Source organism: Phascolarctos cinereus, unplaced genomic scaffold, assembly GCF_003287225.1.
Source record: "Phascolarctos cinereus isolate Bilbo 61053 unplaced genomic scaffold, phaCin_HiC Scaffold_726;HRSCAF=1367, whole genome shotgun sequence".
In the NCBI taxonomy this organism is placed as follows: domain Eukaryota; kingdom Metazoa; phylum Chordata; class Mammalia; order Diprotodontia; family Phascolarctidae; genus Phascolarctos; species Phascolarctos cinereus.
The window spans coordinates 37,899,332-37,920,195 of NW_027556098.1; the positions used below are offsets into that span (position 1 = coordinate 37,899,332).

The following is a 20,864-nucleotide window of genomic DNA, read 5'->3' on the forward strand; positions in this document are numbered from 1 at the left end:
GTACTGGTAAACTAGTAACAAAGTCACCTAAAGAAATTGGAATGAACTATGCATTTGTAAGCCTTTAAGCACCCCAAAACGTGACAGTATTGCAGTTAATTGGTTTTGTGTGATAAATACTTGTACTAAATTTTAGACAAGAATTCAGTAGAATAAAAATTAAGTCTGTAGGCAGTCTGAGATATGACTGGGAAATGTATCATAGAGGAATTAATGAAGTAGAAGAAAGTAAGAGAAGTGTTGGATCAAAATATGGAAAAAAAAAAGGAAAAGGGCAATTTTGAAGGGCTTTAATCAAAGTCCACAAGAGGGATATAGAAGGAAGGGAAGAAAGAAAGCTTGAGCAAGTAGGAATGAGTGACACATAGGTAGAGAGTTAAAAGAAAGTTGGAGTCTGCATAGACACAGTACAATTAGAAGGTTTGAATGTAAAATGTTTTAGAATTTTGAAAAGGGAGATTTGAGGAAAGGTTTTAATGCCACTGAAATAAAAAATTTGAGGAATTTTTAGAGAAAGGCCTCTTTGACAAGTACTGAATATTTCCCTTCCCAAATTAATATAAGGTTACAAAAGAAAACTCACAAGACTTAGAAGGATTAAGTGAAAGTTTAACAAATACAAATTAACTGGTTGATTAAATATTGTTTTCTTTTTTGTTGTTGTTGAGCCATTTTCAGTCATGTCTGACTCTTTGTGACCCCGTTTGGGGTTTTCTTGGCAAGGATACTGGAGTGGTTTACCATTTCCTTCTCCAGCTCATTTTACAGGTGATGAAACTGGGGCAAAAAGGGTTAAGTGACTTGCCCAAGGTCACAAAACTATTTACGTGTCTGAGGTCGGATTTGAACTCAGGTCTTCCTGACTTCAAGCCCTGACCTCTATCCACTATACCACTTAGCTTGTTTTCTTTAGTCTAGTGTAAATAATTATGCTGAAGGCCTTTGGAAAAATTTAGTAAATAGCTTTTACTGCTAAGGTTACAATTGAAAAGCCTCAGGGTAATGAGAGACTTGCCCTTTTATCTATCCTCTTAAGGTATCTTCAGGGGGTTAGGTTAGAAAAAGATAAGGAATTGATTTGGCTCATGGGATGATTTAAAACAAATAAAGAAACTGTTATGGGGAGCTGGGAATGCCATCATGAATTTTTTTTTAACATAAGCTAACCCAAAACAGTGGACTCTTGGGAAAAAATGAGATTTAAATAAATCCAGAATTGATTTGGTTGAAATTTTTGTTCTGAAACTGAAAAATAATGTGACTTTATTTACAGTGAAATAACACCTACCTCCCAGGGTTATTGGGAAAAACACCTAATTGTTAGGTGCCTGATTGTGAAGTGCTTGACACAGTACTTTGCTTATACAGAGGATGAACAATGTGATATTTAGACCTTATAGGAATTCAGTTGAACAAAATATTTCTTTGGCAATCTCCCACTTAAAAAGTGCTTTTCTAAATTGGCATTGACTTCATTATCATTTAACTTTTTAAAACTATTGTTCATTTATTTCATTTTTTTTCTTTATAAGTTTCAGTCTTATTACTTATAACTGCCCTGGGATGCAAGTTAGCAAATAGTTACGCTGAGGCATTTAAGACTTCTATTATTAGGAAATACATTAACTAAACACTTTGAAGTACTGCAGAATTCAGGGCTCTGAAACTCTAAATTAGACTTTAAAAGCTAGAAAAAGCCTCAGAAACAGCATGGCATGTGGTAAGCTCTGTATAGAAATGTTAAGAAATGAAAAGTACTCTATATTGTATTTTAATGCAATCAACCGATAATGCCAAAAGTGATTTTCTATAATCCAGAAATATATTCCACTGAATTAATGTCACCTAATTCATAATAAGTTTTCATATTTTAGATACATGACTCCATATATGTGAAATGTTTCTTCTATTGTGAAACACACTGTTAAAAGAATAACTTCCTTTTTAATTCACATGCTGTTAGATTATAAATTTGACTATTAAATGAATATGGTGAAAACATTTAAAATGGTTGAATATTTAATAGAGTATATTTTGTTTTAAACTAGATAATAATAATGATGACACACTGTTGGAAGAAAAGAGTAGCAAAATCCTCTTAAAAGATCCTTATCTGTAAGGTTACTTTGGGTTTTCTACTTGGGGTGGATCTTAAAACCTAATTTGCCCTGCTGACATCATGTGGTAAGACTCCAAAGTGCCATGCTTTGAGGAACTAGGACCTCTCCGAGTCAAAGAAGAAAATTTACAAGTTAATTTTGAATAAAGAGTGAGTTGCACCTAAGATAATTTGGAAAGTCATGAAAATTTTATCTGTTAATAATTTGTTGTTGTTTGTCCTTCATTCTCAGAAGAGGACCAGTGACATCAGGGAGGTGATGCCATGACATACAAGTGAGGTGGATTTACGTGAGGGAGGATTGTAAAGTCACCAGACTCACTTTCTCCTCCAGAACCATCTGGGTCTAGTGGGGAGATATAGATCAGGATGAATGGAAATGGCCCTCTGTTAATATTTGGTATGTACTTAAGTTACATTTTAGAACTGACTATTCATTGTATGTGTGAACTAATGTTCATTATAGGTATAAAACTCCAGATGGTGACTATTCTTAATTTATAAAGTGTCCTTATTTGTGCAACAAGAGAAGCTGAATAATAACCTGCCCCTAAACTGTGATTAGTAAAATTTTGTTATTTGAGGTAAAATCGCATGGGACTGCAATTTGATATTGTTCTGAGTTCTGATTTCAGGTATGGTTGTCTGAATTGTCATAAAGTCAATAGCCCTAAATTCAAGGTGAATGCCATGTGCTGCCCAAAGGGAGTACTGTCAGAGAACTGCAATGTCTAGCGTCAGGGAAAAATTGAGGGGCAACCTTGCATAGGCAAAGGAAAATATCCTCTTGACTCATTTTCCTGATTGTGCAGTTTCCCACCTGGTTAATTATGGGTCTGGCTTATACCCTATGAATACTATGGAACATTACTATCTTATTGACTGTCAAATATGACTTGTGCCTGAAATCAAACAGAGCTGAAGGAGTTTTTTTCCTCCTTGTTATAGCTTGTATCAGGTCAGTCTATGGTTTTGAGGGGACAATCTTGAAATTGTCAAACTGTGTCCCTCTTTTTTCCTTTCATATCAAATTTCTGTTATCAGAGCAGGTAAAAGTTTTTGTAATACTGTATCTGTTGATTAATAGATTACTACTAAGACATTTGAGTTACTACAATAGGATGCAAGTATGAAAGATCTGTTTTCAATATGAATTTGATGAGTTCGTAGTTTTGCCACCCCCTTACTAATGGTTATAAATTTATGTTTCCAAGATTAATTTTTTTTCTTGCGTTTTTTTGGTGACTTGCTCAGTTAAGTAAGTGTTAAGTGTCAGAGGCCAGATTTGAACTCAGATACTCCTGACTCCAAGGCCGGAGCTCTATCCACTGTGCTACCTAGCTGCCCCTAAGATTAAATTCTTGAAGTGTCTCCTTCTTTCAAAATGAGATAAGAATAATATACTCCTAAGGGGGAAATTAGACAAAGAATATCAGTAAAGTTTGCAAAGATCAGAAAAGTATTCTAAGAGGTTTTCAGGTTTCCCAAGAAAGTTTTCTAATTAAATGGAGTAGGAAATTTTGAGAAAGTAACAAGATCTAACGGGTTTCTCTAAAAATGAGACGCACACACGTGTGTGTGTGTGTGTGTGTGTGGTGTGTGTGTGTGTGTGTGTGTGTGTGCGGCGCGCGTGCGTGTGATTGGCTTATAAGATATACAAGCCTTGAGTATGTTTTAGCAAGAAGTTCTCAAAATTGGATTAATTTCCTGTTGCTAAGTCTCTGTCTGATAATTTTGAGACGGAAAGGCTCATTTTCCAAGTTAGACCCTCAGAGATTATACAAAATTGTTACTGAGTCTTGTTACTGGCAGATTTAAGCAAAATACACCAAATGAAATCTATTAGAAATATTTCTTCAGAGGTTGAAAAACTAGCTCAAGACATGATCCAGGCCTTTTCAGAAACAGTATTGTCTCACTCCAAATGGAGATTATCTCTCTAGCAGAAACAGTCCTCCAAATATGCTTAGTGTTGGATGTTCTCACTGCTGCCCAAGGAGGATCCTGTGCTGTTATTAATCAATCCTGTTCTTGTACTAATATGTCAGTAAAAATTGTCACCAATGTTCATCAGCTCCAATATATTATATCTGACAGTCAACAAATAGCTAATGAAACACAGGTAACACCAAGTAATAATAACTGGTGGAACTCTTTATCTTGGTTTTCTTTGAAGTTCTCCTGGCTTGGGAGGTGAGAGGTGGGATATTCACTTCTTTGGTTAAATATGCCCTCCTTTCCCTAGGCCTCATAATCATCCTCTGATGGGGTATTGACTATTTTATTCCTTGTAGCCTTAAGCTGTCAAGCTGTTCTCTAAATTAGTTCCTAGTGATTATGGATATTGATCAAATGTTGTACTAGATTGTTTTCCAAAGATACATTTTACTTCGCTTTTCCACTTCTGTGATTCTTGCTTTGGTTTATGGAATATGAAATGATTCCTTTCACATTAGAGATTTTAAGCTTAGGCCTGATGGTTTTGCGCCATTATGACAGTCTCCCCTTAAGGAAGACTATATTTTATTCATAGATGACCCATTGAGGCACCATAGTTCCTCAAAGGATCAAAGGGAGTAATCATAAAATTGAAAATTGATAATCTCCTCTATTTTGTTAAGGCTTAATCAAATTAGTATATTTTGTTAGTTTGCCCTCAGTGCGAATTTAAATTCCTTACTCATGTAGTTTCCATCACTTGCCCTATTCTATTCTTATAAATTCACCCACCACCCCTTTTTCAGAGAAATATGCTTATTCTATGAAATGTTGATGTCAAGCTGTTCCATGAAACTGAAGCTGGTGTTTTCCAAGGTCATGCAAAGACCATGATTCTTCCAATCATAACTTGATAACACCCATATTGTTATAGATCTTGTGCCTCAGTCAATGGCTTTTGTGACTCAGTCACACCCAGGTTACAATAAATCTTGTGACTCTGACCTTTCCATTTGTGACTCTGATGGACCTTTGTGACTTTGTTTGCCCTTTTGATGTTCCTTTTTTATGACTATAAAAGAGCTGCGTTGACTGTCAGGAATGTCCTTGGTTACTGAGGAGCCTTAGACCCCGTTTACTAGCAATCAGTAGCCTTGCTAACAAATTAGTCATGCTTGGAACTCTGTTGCCTCAGTTTATCCTTATTTCAATCATGACAACTAACCCTGCATTCCTGGTACAAATCCCACCTAGTTATAATGTCTTTGTGAGATATATATGTGTGTGTGTGTGTATGTGTGTGTGTGTGTGTGTGTATGTATATGTATATGCATGTGTATATATGTATATGTATGTATATATATCACTATATATATTTGTGATATATTACTATAATCTCCTTGCTAGTAATTTATTTAAAATGTTTGCATTAATATGCATTAGAGAAATAGGTCTATGTTTTTTTCCCCCTCTGGTTTTTCCCTATCTCTACCTATTTTAGGCATTAGAATCATATTTGTGTCATAAAAGGAATTTGATAGCATTCTTTCTTTGCTTCCTTTTCTAAATAGTTTATATAATATTATGATAAATTATTCTTTAAGTGTTGGTAGAATTCATTTGTGAATCCATCTAGTCCTGGTAATTTTTTTCTTAGGTAGCTCATTAATGATACATTCAATTTCTTTTTCTAAGATAGGTTATTTAAGTATTCTATTTCCTCTTCTGTTAATTTGGGCAATTTGTATATTTTTTGTGAATATTCATACTTGTCACTTAAATTGTTAGATTTATTGGCATGTAATTGGGCAAAAATTCCTAATAATTGCTTTAATTTCATCATCATCGGTGTTGAGTTCACCTTTTTCGTTTTTAATGCTGGTAATTTGGTTTTCTTCTTTATTTTTTAAAGTCAAATTAATAAGCGGTTAATAGTTTTATTTATTTGTTCAACAGTTTCTTAGTTTTAATTTTGTTAATCACTTCTTTGATTTTCAGGGTTTCTAATTTGGTGTTTAATTGGGGATTTTTAATTTGTTCTTTTTCTAGTTGGTTTTTTTTTTTGTTACATGCCCAATTTATTGATTTGCTCTTTTTCTATTTTATTGATGTAAGCATTTGGAGGTATAAATTTTCCCTTAAGTACTCTTTTGACTGCATCTCATAAATTTTGGTATATTATCTCATTGTTGTCATTTTCTTTAAAGAAATTATTGTTTCTATGATTTGTTCTTTGACTCATTCTTTAGGATTATGTTATTTAGTTTCCAATTAGCTTTTAACCTATGCTTCCACAGCCCTTTATGAAATGTAATTTTATTACATTATGGTCTAAAAAGGGTGCATTTAATATTTTTGCTGTCCTGCATTTGGTTGTGAGGTTTTTATGTCCTAATACATGGCTGACTTTTGTGAAGATGTCACATACAGCTGAGAAAAAGGTATGCTCCTTTCTATTCCCATTCAGTTTTCTCCAGATATCTGTCATATCTAACTTTTCTAAAATTCTATTCATCTCATTGACTTCTTATTTATTTTATGATTAGATTTACCTAGTTTTGAGAGGGGAGAGTTGAGGGCCACCACTAGTATAGTACTGTCTATTTCTTTCTGTAATTCATTTAACTTTTCCTTTGAGAATTTGGGTTCTGTGCCATTTGGTGCATATGTGTTTAATACTGATATTACTTCATTGTTCATTTATTACTTCATTCATTACTTTACCATTCAAAGGAACTATGGTTCCTTATGTAGTTTTCCTACTTGTACCTTTTAATGAGGTCTATTTTTGCTTTTGATTTGTCCTAAATCATGATTGCTACCTCTACTTTTTTTTTTTTACTTCAGCTGAAGCATAATAGATTCAGCTCTACCCCCTTATTTTAACTCTCTGTGTGTCTGTCTCTTTCAGGTGTGTTTCTTATAAACAACACATTGTTGGCTTCTGGTTTTTAATCCATTCTGTTCTCTGCTTCCATTTATGGGTGAGTTCGTCCCATTCCCATTCATAGCTAAGATTCCTAACTATATATTTCCCTCCATCCTATATTCTTCTATTTATCCCCTTTCACTTTTTATCCTGTCCTTCCTCTAAAGTCTATTTTACTTCTGACCACTGCATTCTTTTATCTACCCTCCATTTTATCACCCCCTCCATCCGCTTCCCTTCCTACTTCCCTTTGGGTAAGATAGATTTCCATTAGTAATTCAGTATGTGTATATCTGTGTGTGTGTGTGTGTATAAATATATGTGTGTGTGTGTGTTTGTATTCTTTCCCTTTGTTAACCAATTTAAATGTGAATGAGGTTCAAGCATTACTTGCCCCCCACCACTATTTTCTATCCACAGCAAAAGCTCTTCATTGCATACCTCTTTTATTTGAGTTAATTTTCCCCATTCTACCTCTCTCTTCTCCTTTCTCCCAGGGAATCCCTCTTTCTTTAGTATTTTTTTCATGCCTCTTTTCCCAAGGTGTTAATTATCTTCTCATCATATCTTTTTGTCCTTTGCTTTCATTTCTTGCCTATTTTTCCTCTACTGCACTTATTTGATTTTGAAACACGTATTTTAGCTCTTCCAGGAATTCTTGTTGGATTTATGTTCCATTCATTTTTTTTTATTCCTTTGAGGCTTTACTTGTAGCTGTTTTGACTTCATTGTCTTCTTCTGATTTTGTGTCTTGATCTTCCCTATACCGTAGTAGCTTTTTATAAAAAACTACCATGGTAGCTTTTTATAGTTAGATTCTTTTTTTGTTGATGATGATGATGATGATGATGGCTCATTTCCCCATCCTATATCTTGATTTGGAGCATTATGTTAATGTTGGGCTCTATTCCCTGGTGTGTTTGTGGGGTGGGGGGGAAGGAGAGTTGAAGTGTTCACCATTTTGGCTCCCTATATATTTTAAAAGAAAATAAATTCATGTATAATAAATTTGCAGTTTCATGCATAATCCTCTTTTTCTGTTCTACTTTGCACATTCAATCTTTCATTTTACTTGACTTTTGTTAAATTCACTATAAAAATTGAAAATATAATCTCCTCCAGGGCAAGAATTAGTTTATTTTTTGTTTTCTACACCAGTACCTTGCGCACAGTAGACATATAATAAATGTTTGTTGAATTTAATCCTGATTGTCTGGTTGATGCTGTGGTGGAATAAAAGTAGAATCAACAGGAAGAGTAGCAGTGGTAGAGGAAAATGCAGCAGTGAGTTTAGCTATTCCCTGCCCCAGCTTTGGTCCATTGATGATGGCCCAATCAGTTTCTTTTTGAGAAGGGTGTGGGGAAAAAAGATGGTATATGTCCTATATATACCTCCCCACAAAGATCTTCATGATATTGAACAGGTTACCAACGAGTACTCATGAAACATTTTCCAGAATCTCCAAGGACTTGCTTTCTCTCCTTCACTCTGACATAGATGCAGCATATGGACCTTTTTAAAGGTCTTACTTGTTTCTATTTTACATTTACTTTCTACTAAATGTTGTAGGCAGTCTTGTGGAATCTTCTTAAAAGGATAAACACAGTGGCTTAAATACAAAAGTAGAAACTAGGATGCACGATATAAAAATCAGTAAATTGATTTCATATCCATGTCTCAAATATCTCTGCATGTCTCAAATTATAGAGCCTTTGATAAAGAACACAGCCTAGACAGTATAATCACCACATAGTTCTATTTATTATCAACATTAAGACAATTTTGAAACAAAAGGTACATGATGTAGGTATTTTAGGACAAAATCAATGGTATTTACATTATAAGTAATTTTATTAAAGGTTATGCTTGTTAAACTTCTTTTAGCTCTTTTTAAAAACATTGGTAAATGTTTAACAATGAAAAAAATCATTGAAAATAATTTAAAAAATACAACAAACCATGCCTGGTAAAATGCTTTAACAACTTGCTTGAGATAGAGGTAGGGAAAGGAAGGATATTGACAAGAGATTTATAGTTAAGTTTATAGGCAGTTGTCTGTGGCAGAGCTATTCATCACTATAATTGCACATACAAATTTATAACTGGTAGGCATGGAGGTTGTACTGCTTTTTCTTAAGGGTCAAATATTAAGATGATGAACTTGTAAAATGCTTTTAAAGATGAGTTTTATGTAAAAAAAGTGACATGAAGAGAAAGAAATGATGAACTATTAACATCTAGCATTTAAAATAATAAATACATGTACTATTTACAACAATTGAGAATGCATGAAGGACAATAACTGTTTTGATTTAGAAAGTTTTTTTTTACAAACATTTATTTTTCTCTTATTTGTTCTTCCAACTATAATCTACAAATCATTTAACAATGAAGATTTTTTTAATCAGAATTTTGAGACATCAAGATAATCAAATCTGTGTGCCATCAAGAATTTTTAAATATAAAAAAAGTTAGAATTCATTACTGCATTTCCATCTTGACTAATTGACTATTAGTCTCATCTTTGGATCTGCTTATAATGTTGAAAAACAAAGGGTCAATCATTTGACTCTGTGATAGTAATTTTCTCTGCCATATTAGACAGATTTTCAGACTCTAGATCATCTTTGCTGTTATCTGAACTTTCTGATGAGATATAGCAACCAGAATCTCTTGGACAGTCATCGAGCTGTGACTTGTTAAAAGTGATGTCTGGCTTTAAAGATAAAGATGCAGGTTCACTTTCTTCTTCTAAAGCTGTAAATAGAAGAACAGACAAGAATTAGACAAAGTTGAGCCTTTGGTGGGACTCAAGGTTCGGCTGATCATTACTTTGAGTTATTCTGACTTTATTACTATTAAAAATAGAAATTGCAGGAAGCAAACAATGCATGTAATTAGACACAAAAAAAAATGCTTGAAATCAAACAGTCAAGACAAGGTTCTTTTACAGAAAGTACAGATTTTTGTACTGATTCACACATTTACAGTCCTGAATATGGTACAAACTACATGAGGGTGATTTTGGCTTATGCTTTTCATTATTGCAACACATTACAGAACTATGTAAATAAATGCCACCAAAAAGCTTTAGATGTGTTATCTCCTTGAGTTTATCAACCTTGTAAAACAGTTACTGCAAGTATTATTATTGTTTTTATTTTACACATGAGGAAGTTGAGATGCAGAAAGATTAAATGACTTGACCACAGCCATATAGATAGTACTGGAGGCCAAATTTGAATCCAGATCTTCTCGACTCCAAATCCAGCTCTGTAGCCCCTAAGCCAGAGAAGGCAGATTATATACACTGTGCCTGATTGCTTATACAGATGCCTCAGGATATCACCAGAGAAAGGCATTTGTAGTTTGAAATGTATAATCCGTATCAATAGTGAGCCTTGAGAATAAGTCCATTGTTAATTTTTCAGCTCAAAAGCATGTGTATATATTATATTATATGTATATTATATATATACACAAAAGCATATATATATATATATATACACATATATATTATAATAACTCGTAGAACAGCAGGAATTTATTAAATAATATATTACAGAATTTAAAAACGAATATGCTTCTCATAGCTACCACTCAGAATCAAACAATTCTAGGAAAGTTTGTTTCCTTTGCCTTTATACTACAATGGAGAGAATCAAAACAAGTTTACACAATAGGAAAGAGCAAATTGAACGTGACATTATTATGTCATATTTTACAAGACAAATTTTGATTTTCCTTTCCCAAAGTCTTTCCCTCACAGTAGTGCTTGATATGCATGTCACCATCAATTTTAACACATGTGCTTTGGGAGATTTTTTTCAGGGAAAATGATGGCTTCACATTACTCTATTGAAAGTTTTCTTTATCTGCTTTTCATTCTGGCTACCTGTGCTAGACACCATTCTTTGCTAACAATAAGAACCACATTTATATAGCAAGATCATTTATGTGCTTAATATAATCAAATTTAACCAATTTAATTCAAAGATGCCTAGTTATATATGTGTATTTTAAAATTTTCTTTTTAATAATGTATTTAACAAACAAATCTACTAAGATTTTAAAAATCTAACATTTTTTCTAATGTCTTCTAAAGCTCTGAAATTAATTAGGAAAACATTTATTGAATACTTGTTTTATGTAAAACATTATGCTAAGCACTCAAAACCATTTAGGAGACTTCTATTCTTGTCAAGGAAATGGTTTCCAAATGGAAACAATTTGAGTATAATTACAATGCAATATATGAAAAAATGTAACTATACCATAAAAATTCAGGCATTTTTGTTGCTCTGACACTACATGTGATTCAAATTTATTAGGCCTGGCCCCTTAGTCTCTGAAGTGTTAACTAAGATTATCAACCTGCATGTTTTAAGATTTAAAGTTAGATTTTTAAATTGTAGAGCCTTTAAAAAAGGATAGGCTAAAGGTTATAAGCTGTATATATGTGTGTGCATATATACACACATACATATATGTAAAATATGGATATAAACATACACATATATTTTTATATATACATACGCATACACATACACATACATATATTTGGAGGAAGCAGGCCAATTTAGACTATAGCAAAAGAATCCTCATCCTTTCCAAGCCTTCAGAGTTCCCAGAGAACCCTGAATGGGAAATCATAGGTGCTCTCTGGTGACCTAGTCTGCTACTGTTACTAGGGCTTGGGGGGTGTGCATATACTTTCACATGAAGGTATATGCATATATTTGTACCTGCATGTATAGGTATATAGATGCATGTCTACATACCTACACATACATGCTACATGCATGCATGCATGCATACCCACACACTTCCTCAAACCCTAGTAACAGTGGCAGGCTGGGTCACCAGAAGGCACAGTCAGAGAGTCAGAGGTGATCTGTCTCTAGTCCCTCCCTTTCCTTATTCATCCTCTCAAGTTTGCCAAAGTGATTTTTTCTAAAACATTGGTCTAACCATGTCATACCCTTACTCCAGGGTTCTTTCATCTCTAAGATGAAATACAAACTTTTTTTTTTAAAGATCTTCACAATCTTTCCAGTCTTCTTTCATATTACTCTGCTACCCCCATTCCATAGGCTTTTCCTCACATTGCATCTTTGGTCTTTGTGACTTTGTATTAGCTGTCTCCTATTCCTGGAATGCACTCCTCACCCACCCTCCGCCCTTATCTTTCTCTGCCTCTTAGAATCTCTGGTTTAGGGTCTTGACTCAACTCAAATACACCCTTGTAGGGAGCCCTTCTTAGTCCACCAGAAGCTGGCACCTTCCCCTCTAAGGTTACTTTGATTCTTGTGTAACCTGGGCTTCTCTGGGCATGCCCAGTTCTCCTAACACAGATACACCATTGAGGGGCTTTTTGACCATGTCCAGTCTGCCTGACATAGCAGCGTCTGCCACGTTGAGGGGTGGGGAATTGGGAACGAGGTAGCCCCTTTGGCTGCCTGTATTGCTAAGATTAGAGACTGAGCCATTCCCTCTCCACTAGGATTAGTCACTCTTATTGGCTGCGTGCAGATGGCAATGATCCCAGATCCCAAAGATTGAACCATGAACTGAATTGGTGAGAGTTGAATATCTCAGAGACAGGCTGCCAATCAAAGAAGGCTACCCCATCCATGTGGTAGAGGACACAAGGAACTCCATGTAAGGAGAACTGGGCATTCCCAGAGAAGCTTGGGTTACACAACTTTGTATTTATCTTGCATATATTTATTTATGCACATGTTGCCTCTCCCATTAGAATGTAAGCTCCCTAAAGTCCAGGTCTATTTTTGCATTTTTTTTTGTATCCCTAATGCTCGGCATAATGCCTGGCAAGTGTTGTTATTCAGCAATAAAGGACTTTTCATGATCCCATTTGAGGTTTTCTTGGCAAAGGTACTGGAGTGGTTTGCCATTTCCTTCTCCAGCTCATTTTACAGATGAGGAACTGATACAAACAGGGTTAAGTGACTTGCCCCAGGGTCAAACAGCTAGCAAGTGTCTGAAGCGGGATTTGAACTCAGGAATTCTTCTTGACTCCAAGCCTCTATCCACTGAGCCACCTAATGTTAAATAAATGCAGACTGAGTGATTTACTTATTGGTGGTTAGCTAGGACTTAAACCTAGGTCTCCTGACTATAAGTGCAGCTCTTTTTCCACTACACTACAATCCCTGAAAATAGCCCTAATTGTAACATAACAAGAACTTTTATGAGATGCTTTTAGTGCTATTAAAGCAAGTAAGTTATTCACTAGTTTAGATAAAAAACTGGTATTAGTGAGCAGTATAAAATAGACCACACACTGTCTATTCTACAATCAACTTTGAGTATTATTGGATACCCAAATACTCTCTCTTTTTCTTTTTTTCATTTTCATGAAGCAATCAGGGATAAGTGATTTGCCCAGGGTCACAAAGCTAGTGAGAATAATGTGTCTGAGGCTGCATTTAAACTCAGGTCCTCCTGACTCCAGGGCTGGTGCTCTATCCATTGGACCACCTAGCTGCCCCTCCCAAATTCTCTCTTAACATTACCTAGCCTCCTTGATGAGATATGAGATAGCCAATGAATAAAGTTTGCTAATATTCGTTCTCTACAAATGCAAAATTCAGAATTTCTCACTGTTAGTCCTTCTTTGGGGAAGTTGACAGAAGTCTTCCACTCTTCCAGCTAAATCCTTGCTAGTCATCTTAATGAAATATTTTTCTGCCCTTTCCTAAAACTTCAACTATTATCCTCAAGGCCAAAAAATTCTGTTCAACTCTTTGTTTTGAATGAACCAAAGATGTTCGTATAACCAACCAACAATAAAAGAAGGATGTTCTCTAAATAGTAGTATTACTCAACTGTCAGATAAAATAGATGAACAAAATCTTGAGCCATATTTCCCCAAATTCTTTATTTTTAGCTTTTGACTTTAGCTTTAAAAATGGCTTCTCAGTTTTATGCAGCCATATATTCAAGGCCCTTATCACTAAAGTCACACTGAAGGTGTATATTTAATCTTTAGTATAGTAGTAGAAGATATACATAGAGAAAGTAATAGATAAAAATAAGCTACTGTTGCACAGAGCAGAATCATCAGAACTCCTCATCTTATCAGCAAATGGAAGCCATTCTGTATTTCTTAAAGTGCAATTTTATATATAAGACAAATGGTATTTATTAAGAATGGTCTAATATATAACATATATCTTTTTGACATGTATATTCCAACAACTTCAAATTGTCTGGTTAGACTAAGCATCAAAGAAATGTTAGTTCTTCGGCTTATGTTCCTACCACAAACAGTAGTTACATTTAATTTTTTTTGAATTTTTTTTCTCTTCAAGCTTGACTGCATGTGTATTTGTATATTCATGTTAGGATTCATGTATATGTTTGTATTTAATAATAACTGTTAGGCTTCTCTTTAGTGACTTTTTAGAGCAATTATTTAGAACTTTATGAAATCAACTAAATTAGAATTTCCTATTTTCAAACATAAAAAACCACTACATTTTGGAAGTAGATCTATTGTTGTTGTTTATAAGAAACAGAATCCTTGTTCAGGAGTCAAAATAGAAAACTAGATGTGAAATTAATGTAGTAGTAGAAAGAGAAATGGTTACATAGAATCTATTGCTTTGCACAGGAGAGCTATCATTATAGAACTTCAAGAGGTCTATGCTATAGGTCCATGTGCATTTGAGTGAAAACTAATATAGACATGAATTCGATTTAACATGAATTTATTAAGTTCCTACTGTGTGCAAAACACTCTGTTAGATGCTGAAGGAGATACAAAGTTTAGTCAATAGCCCCTGCCATTGAAGAATTTTAGAATTAAGATACCCACATAGAAAGCTAAACACATTATTACATGAGATATGTGTTACAGAAATCCAACATAAAGCATTATGTGAGGTTTAAGGTAGAAGTTCATTACCAACTAAGAGGAGTTTAAGGGAGAGTTTTGTGGAGAAGGTGGCTTCTGAGTTGGACTTTAAAGGATGGATAGAAATGTAGCAGGTTAAGAAGGAAAGGAAAAAGGTCCAGGGGAAAATGAACAAAAGCATGAAGGTGGTATAAGCACAGGACATGTTTGTGAGACAACGTTGGACAAGTTAAAAAGGAAGATTTCTTATATGTACTCATTTCTACACCACTATGAATCAAGTTATAGCAAAATTTCATTTCTGATGTGTGTATTCTCTAGATGTGAGATGACAGAACAATATTTGAAAAATTTCCCAAAGTAGAAGGGAACTGTTTTCTTTTTTTTTTTCTTTCAAACTCTATTACTTTATTTTATTTTTAATTCATGGAACAAAACAAGCATTTCTATAACATTGTATAATAAAAAAAGGTAATTGCACATGAAACTGCAAATCTATTATGAATAACTTGCTATTCCTTTTAAATACATAATAAAGTTATCAGGTAAATTTCTATTTTTCTTCCTCCCCCATGCTGCCCTAATAGCTATCATTAGACACAAATAGGGATTCTATATGTGTGTGTATAAAATTATCTTATCCATGCTTCTATTTATCAGTTTTTTCTCTGACTGTACATAGCATATTTTTAATGTGACCTTTATTTTTCATTTGTGTATTTACAATAGTCAAAATGACTTAGTCATTCAAAGTCATTCTTAAAACAGTATTGCTGTTACTGTATACAGTGTTCTCTTGCATCTGTTCACTTCACTCTTCATTATTCTATGCAAGTCTTTCCATGCCTTTCTAAGATCACTGAGCTCACCATTTCTTATGGCACAGTAATATTCCATACACCACAACTTCTACAGCAATTCTCCAATTGATGAGGGACCCTGCAATTTCCAATTCTTTGCCACCACAAAGAGAGCTGCTATAAACATCCCATTCACATTCAAACTTAGAATTACTGTTTGTCAATTTCCCTCCTTCTTATTTTTACTTATTATTTTCTTTCTCAGCCTCTCTTTTTACCCTGTGCTTGTTACCTTATCTTTTCCTCCATCTCCCATTTCCCATCCCACCCACCCTTTCCCTGCATCCTCCCAAATCCCAATCCACATACCACTCCAAAAGTCTCTTCCCCATCCTCTCCCCCTACTCTTCCAAATCCCAATCTACAAACCGCTCTACAAGTCCCTCTCCCATCTTGTCCCCCAGTTTTCTCACCTCTCTACATGTTCAGAAGACTTCTGTACCCTTCCAGATGTACACCTTGTTTCCTCTTCAACCGAGATGAGAGTAAGGTTCCAACATGGCCAGCCCTCCACCCTCACCTGCTTTCTCTGTTAGTTCTTCCTTTCATGCCCCATTTTTGTAATATAATTACTCTCTTTTACCTTTTTCTACTCAATTTTGTTTTTTAGAATCACCCCATCATATACAACTCAGTCCCAGCCTTTCAAATTAGCTTAGTAATGATGACAGTATTAAGAATACCGATAACATTTTCATATATAATACTTAAGTAGTTTGACCTTAATGAGTACCTTATAATTAGTCTTTAATATTCCTTATATTTTTTTCTAAATCTTTTATATTGAATTTTCCATTGAATTTTGGTCTTTTTGTTACAAATACATGAAAATCTTTCAGTTCATCAAATGTCCATTTTTTTCCCCATTCAGGATTATACTCAACTTTGCTGGATAAGTTATTTTTGGATGCATCCCAAACTCTTTTGCTCAGGAAACTGTGTTTTCAAAATTTCCTTTTATTCTTTTAATATTTTCTGTGTTAGGTAACAAGAGCACTTTGGAAACAGTAATGTAACTATATTCATAGACCCCCACAGCCAATATGAAGGATGAATTCTGAGGCCTAATTGAATACAATTATTCATTGTTTTCCATTGTATTTTATTATTTATGTAATCCAAATCCCTCTACATAAGGAAACTGTGACATGGAAAATTGAAATGACTCACACAGGTAGTAAACTGCAAAGGCAGGGTGAAAAGGAAAGAAAAGAAATGTATAATGACTTTCTTTAGTGTCATTTAATACTGAACCATGAAAATAGCGACTTAATATTTTTGGGGCAGATGGAAGGATAATGGTCATCAATAAGTCTTAGAGTATAATGAATTAGTGATATGTAAACACAATCAGCAAAAAATATAGTTGGATATTTTTGCTATGAAATGTCTTTGTATGTTTGGATTTTAGGGGAAAGATTAATGGGTAAAATTCTTGTGAAGACAGCTCTGACTTTATGTGTAATGATTTCCTCTTTACCTTGAGATGGTTATCTGTTTCAGCTAAATAAAACTATGGTAACTTACTTTCATCATCAAACAGATTTTCAGTTGCTGATAGCAACCTCATCCTGTCTTCCGGGTTTTCAATGTTCAGTTCAACCAAATGACTTTCCTTTAGATCTTTTAAATCTTCCAGGGTTTCATAACCATTTAGCAAAAATGTTGAAGTATATTCCTAGACAAAAAAAAATAATTTAACTATATATGCTTTTGTATGTGTATGTATACACCTCAGTTATAAAGCGTCACACCTCTTATCCACAGAACATGCAGAATCTGATTATAAACTGTATAAAAATGATTTTGGGGGCTTTGGTAAGAGCCATAAAGCTGATACCCAAAGGAGTGTTTTTCCTGCTCAGCTCGTTCCAGAACCTCAAAGTATTTTGCCAGTCTCTACCCCTAGAGGAGTAATGGAAGAAAGTCAACTGTAGGAAAGGGTGAGTAAGCAGAATAATGGTCCAGTGGAAGTTAGAGGAAGAAGAGGGAATGGGCTATATGATTGCTTCTAAAGTGAATTGCTTCCTAGGGGCCTACATTACTGTTTCTCCACCAGGCTTTCCATGAAATTAAATTTTCAGGTCAATTCAGTGACCATTTATTAAGCACCCACTATGTGCCAGGACTACAAAATTCTGGGATTCCTGGTTATAGCTTTGCTTGTGGTCTCATGTAGCTTCACTTTTCAAAGCCAGATCAAGTCCCAAAGGTGTCAGTAAGGAGGAAGTCCATTTTCCTTTCATCCTTTTTATGTGAACATTCCATTTGTAGATTGTAATTCATAGGAGATCTAAGGTGAAAACAACTCATTTCATGACATGTATAGGATCCCAAGGGATAAATTCAATTACTTCATTTTGGATGTTGTTCTTTTGGGGCAAGGATTATACGAAGTCAATAATATGACTCTCAGGTTGAAGAACTCAGATCTATTATTTCTTGTACCAAATGAGATTTTATAACTGCCCCCTGCACTTCTATGACACAGGGAACGTTTTTTTGGTCGAAAGGGAAGTGGTGGAGATGGTAGATACCAAGTAGACTTATCAGAAACAATTGTATTTTGCAAAAACATAGAAAATATATGAATATAAAAATCCTATAAACATATAGCAAATATCATAGAGATTTAGAGTGAGGTTGACTGTTTTTAGTAATGACTAGTAAACTCTCAACTTGGATTTTAATAGGATTAGAGAATTTAAGAGTTCTCTATCAGATTAACAGAACTTTATTTTAAGAGATATTAATGGCATCTGAAAATCTGGAAGTGACAATGATTATTGCAAGCTCTAGTACACTGTCTTGTTTATCTAAAAATTCAAAAGATTAGAAAAAGTGAAAAAATGATATATAAAATAAATATTTTTAAAGTTTTTATGCTTCATTGTTAAACCTATTTGTAACTTTATATCTGCTATTTTAATTCAAACAGAAAACACATAAAATCTGATATTAGAAAGTTTCATTTAATTTATCACTCTATGCTTGATCAGCATGGAGGGATAATTCCATTATAAGTTTAATCATGGAGGATTTTTACATCTGTGCATCAATTTGAGTTTATCTATTTGAAAAAATTTTTTTTGGTTTAGGGAACTGTCTGGAATTTACTCTCCCTTTCCAATTCATTTCTATTCAAATTTTAATAGGCAAGAAATTTTATTCAATTTGGATTTGTGAATTATAAATAGCACAGTGCCTACCACATGATAGGCACTTAATACATGCTTGTTAGCTGACTGGCTTATTGACTAATTAGATGAAAACTGGGTTTTGATACATTTTTTATTATGAACTATTTTATGATTAGAACAAGGCTGTGTCCTTCCCTTCTAGGCAAGAAATGAATAAGAGCAGTAAAGGATCTAAGTTTCAACCTAATAAATAATAAATCTATAGTTTAGATAGGAATATAGCTCTGTTTCCATGTAGCAGAACATTAGATTGTGGGTGTAGCAATTATAAAGGTTCAAGAAACATAGTTTCTGGATGATTTAATCATTTTATTACTAAAGCCAGAACATTATTAATAAAAGGATGATCATTTGGCTGTTTCTTTTAGACCAAAAGCCCCCCTAATGGCAGTGGGCTCACAGTTTATATGCCCTTCAAAGAGTAGGTGTGCCTGAAGAATGCCAATCAACTCTGATTGATTGGTTAACATAATGGGAGATAGGCTATATTAAAATGAGGGTCTTGGGTTACTTGACTTAGATCACCCAAATCTTGGTCAAAGAGACATCAATTTCCACATCACCTTTCTTGACAATAGGGAGAACCAGCATTTTCCCAGGACTTTGTGAGCAAACACAATGAGCAGGGGTACACCCATTAGCCCAAACTTAGAATTTCTTTTACTGTCTGATTAGATCTTGGCCTGGGTAAACCTTTAAGATAAATTTCCCACATTTCTGGTTGAGGAAGTAGAAAAGGGAGAAACCTTGGTCCTAATACAATAATTAGTTATTAAATACAAGAGAAAAATATTTATTTATCACATGGAAAATTAACTAAAATAGTAAACCTAATCAGATTTATACTTCCTTACACCAAGATGATTTTTCTAGTAGTTTATCCAATAATAACTTTCATTATTAAAAAGGCCTCAGCTAAGGTCATTTTATTTAAAAGTCCTTTTAACATGGCATTTTTTCTGAATAGTAACACATATAGATTAAGAATATAACTGTAGCAATTATTATATTTCCTTAAAAATAATGGAAGCCTAAATACTATGTAAGTAATGGGGCAATAACCAATAAAGAAGGATAAGTGAGAGAGAGAGGAGGAATAATGGAATTACAAGCATCAGTTTTGGTCTGGAATAAGAGGGTGTTTTTGATGAGAAAACTAAGTATATTGATTCAACCATCACGTACTCCAGTGATGTCTCTCTCTCTCTCTCTCTCTCTCTCTCTCTCTCTCTCTCTCTCTCTCTCTCTCTCTCTCTCTCTCTCTCTCTCTCTCTCTCCCTTCAAATTTTTGAACTCTGCTTTCTGGTAGAACTATCCTCATTGTTGGGTTAGTGAATGAAATTTCGCTTAACCCGTTGTATAGTTGGTCTCACATCTCAGGCTATGCTTCCAACCATCTACCATTCACCAGGAAATCAGGGTTTATGGGGGCATTTTGCCATTTGCTCTCATTTATCCTCGTTCCCCTTCTCACTACTGCTTTCCACCTATTACTCTTGGTCTGTGAACAGTAATCAAATCAATACTACCATTGATAACTAGAGAGGGCATGAGTTTAGTCCCTTATTAGGATATGAATTCCTTGAGGTCAGTGCCTGTTTCTCTTTTAAATTTGTATTGTCAATACCTAGCACAACATGAGTACATAGTAGGTGCTTCAAAAATTCTTTTCACAGAAATGCTTAAGATGAAGGTCATAAGGTTAGCTTTCCTAGACATCACTAAGTAGTGATATAATTATGTGTATTTCACTCAACCACTTTGAACTGAGTCAGTTTTTACCATTCGTAAAATTACTTGTACTACCTTCCTTCCAGGATTGTTATGAAGCAAGACCTTTGTAAAAACACAGTGTACTATATACATGTAAGCAATGATTATTATTATATTGAATTATATATGCATATTATATTGAATTATATTTTATTTAATTCAGCA

At 34.2% G+C, this 20,864-nt stretch overlaps 1 protein-coding gene and 1 long non-coding RNA gene across 4 annotated transcripts in view; one reads left to right on the forward strand and one right to left on the reverse strand.

The window, feature by feature from the left end:
• The window catches only part of LOC110212811 (uncharacterized), a 113,726-nt gene that overhangs the window by 85,250 nt on the left and 7,612 nt on the right, over window positions 1–20,864 (forward strand). For 2 of the 3 annotated variants that reach the window (XR_013482832.1, XR_013482834.1), the window contains 2 exons: window positions 2,352–2,519; window positions 6,969–7,041. This is a non-coding gene — a long non-coding RNA (uncharacterized LOC110212811). The remainder of the gene's footprint in view (window positions 1–2,351; window positions 2,520–6,968; window positions 7,042–20,864) is intronic. The other variant, XR_013482833.1, reaches the window with a different exon arrangement.
• Window positions 8,720–20,864, reverse strand: part of SAMSN1 (SAM domain, SH3 domain and nuclear localization signals 1) — a 63,610-nt gene continuing 51,465 nt past the window's right edge. The window contains exons 7-8 of the mRNA XM_078146467.1: window positions 17,254–17,404; window positions 8,720–9,744 (exon numbers count right to left, since the gene is read on the reverse strand). Coding sequence (XP_078002593.1) covers window positions 9,545–9,744; window positions 17,254–17,404 — 351 coding nt within the window. The 3' untranslated portion in view covers window positions 8,720–9,544. The remainder of the gene's footprint in view (window positions 9,745–17,253; window positions 17,405–20,864) is intronic.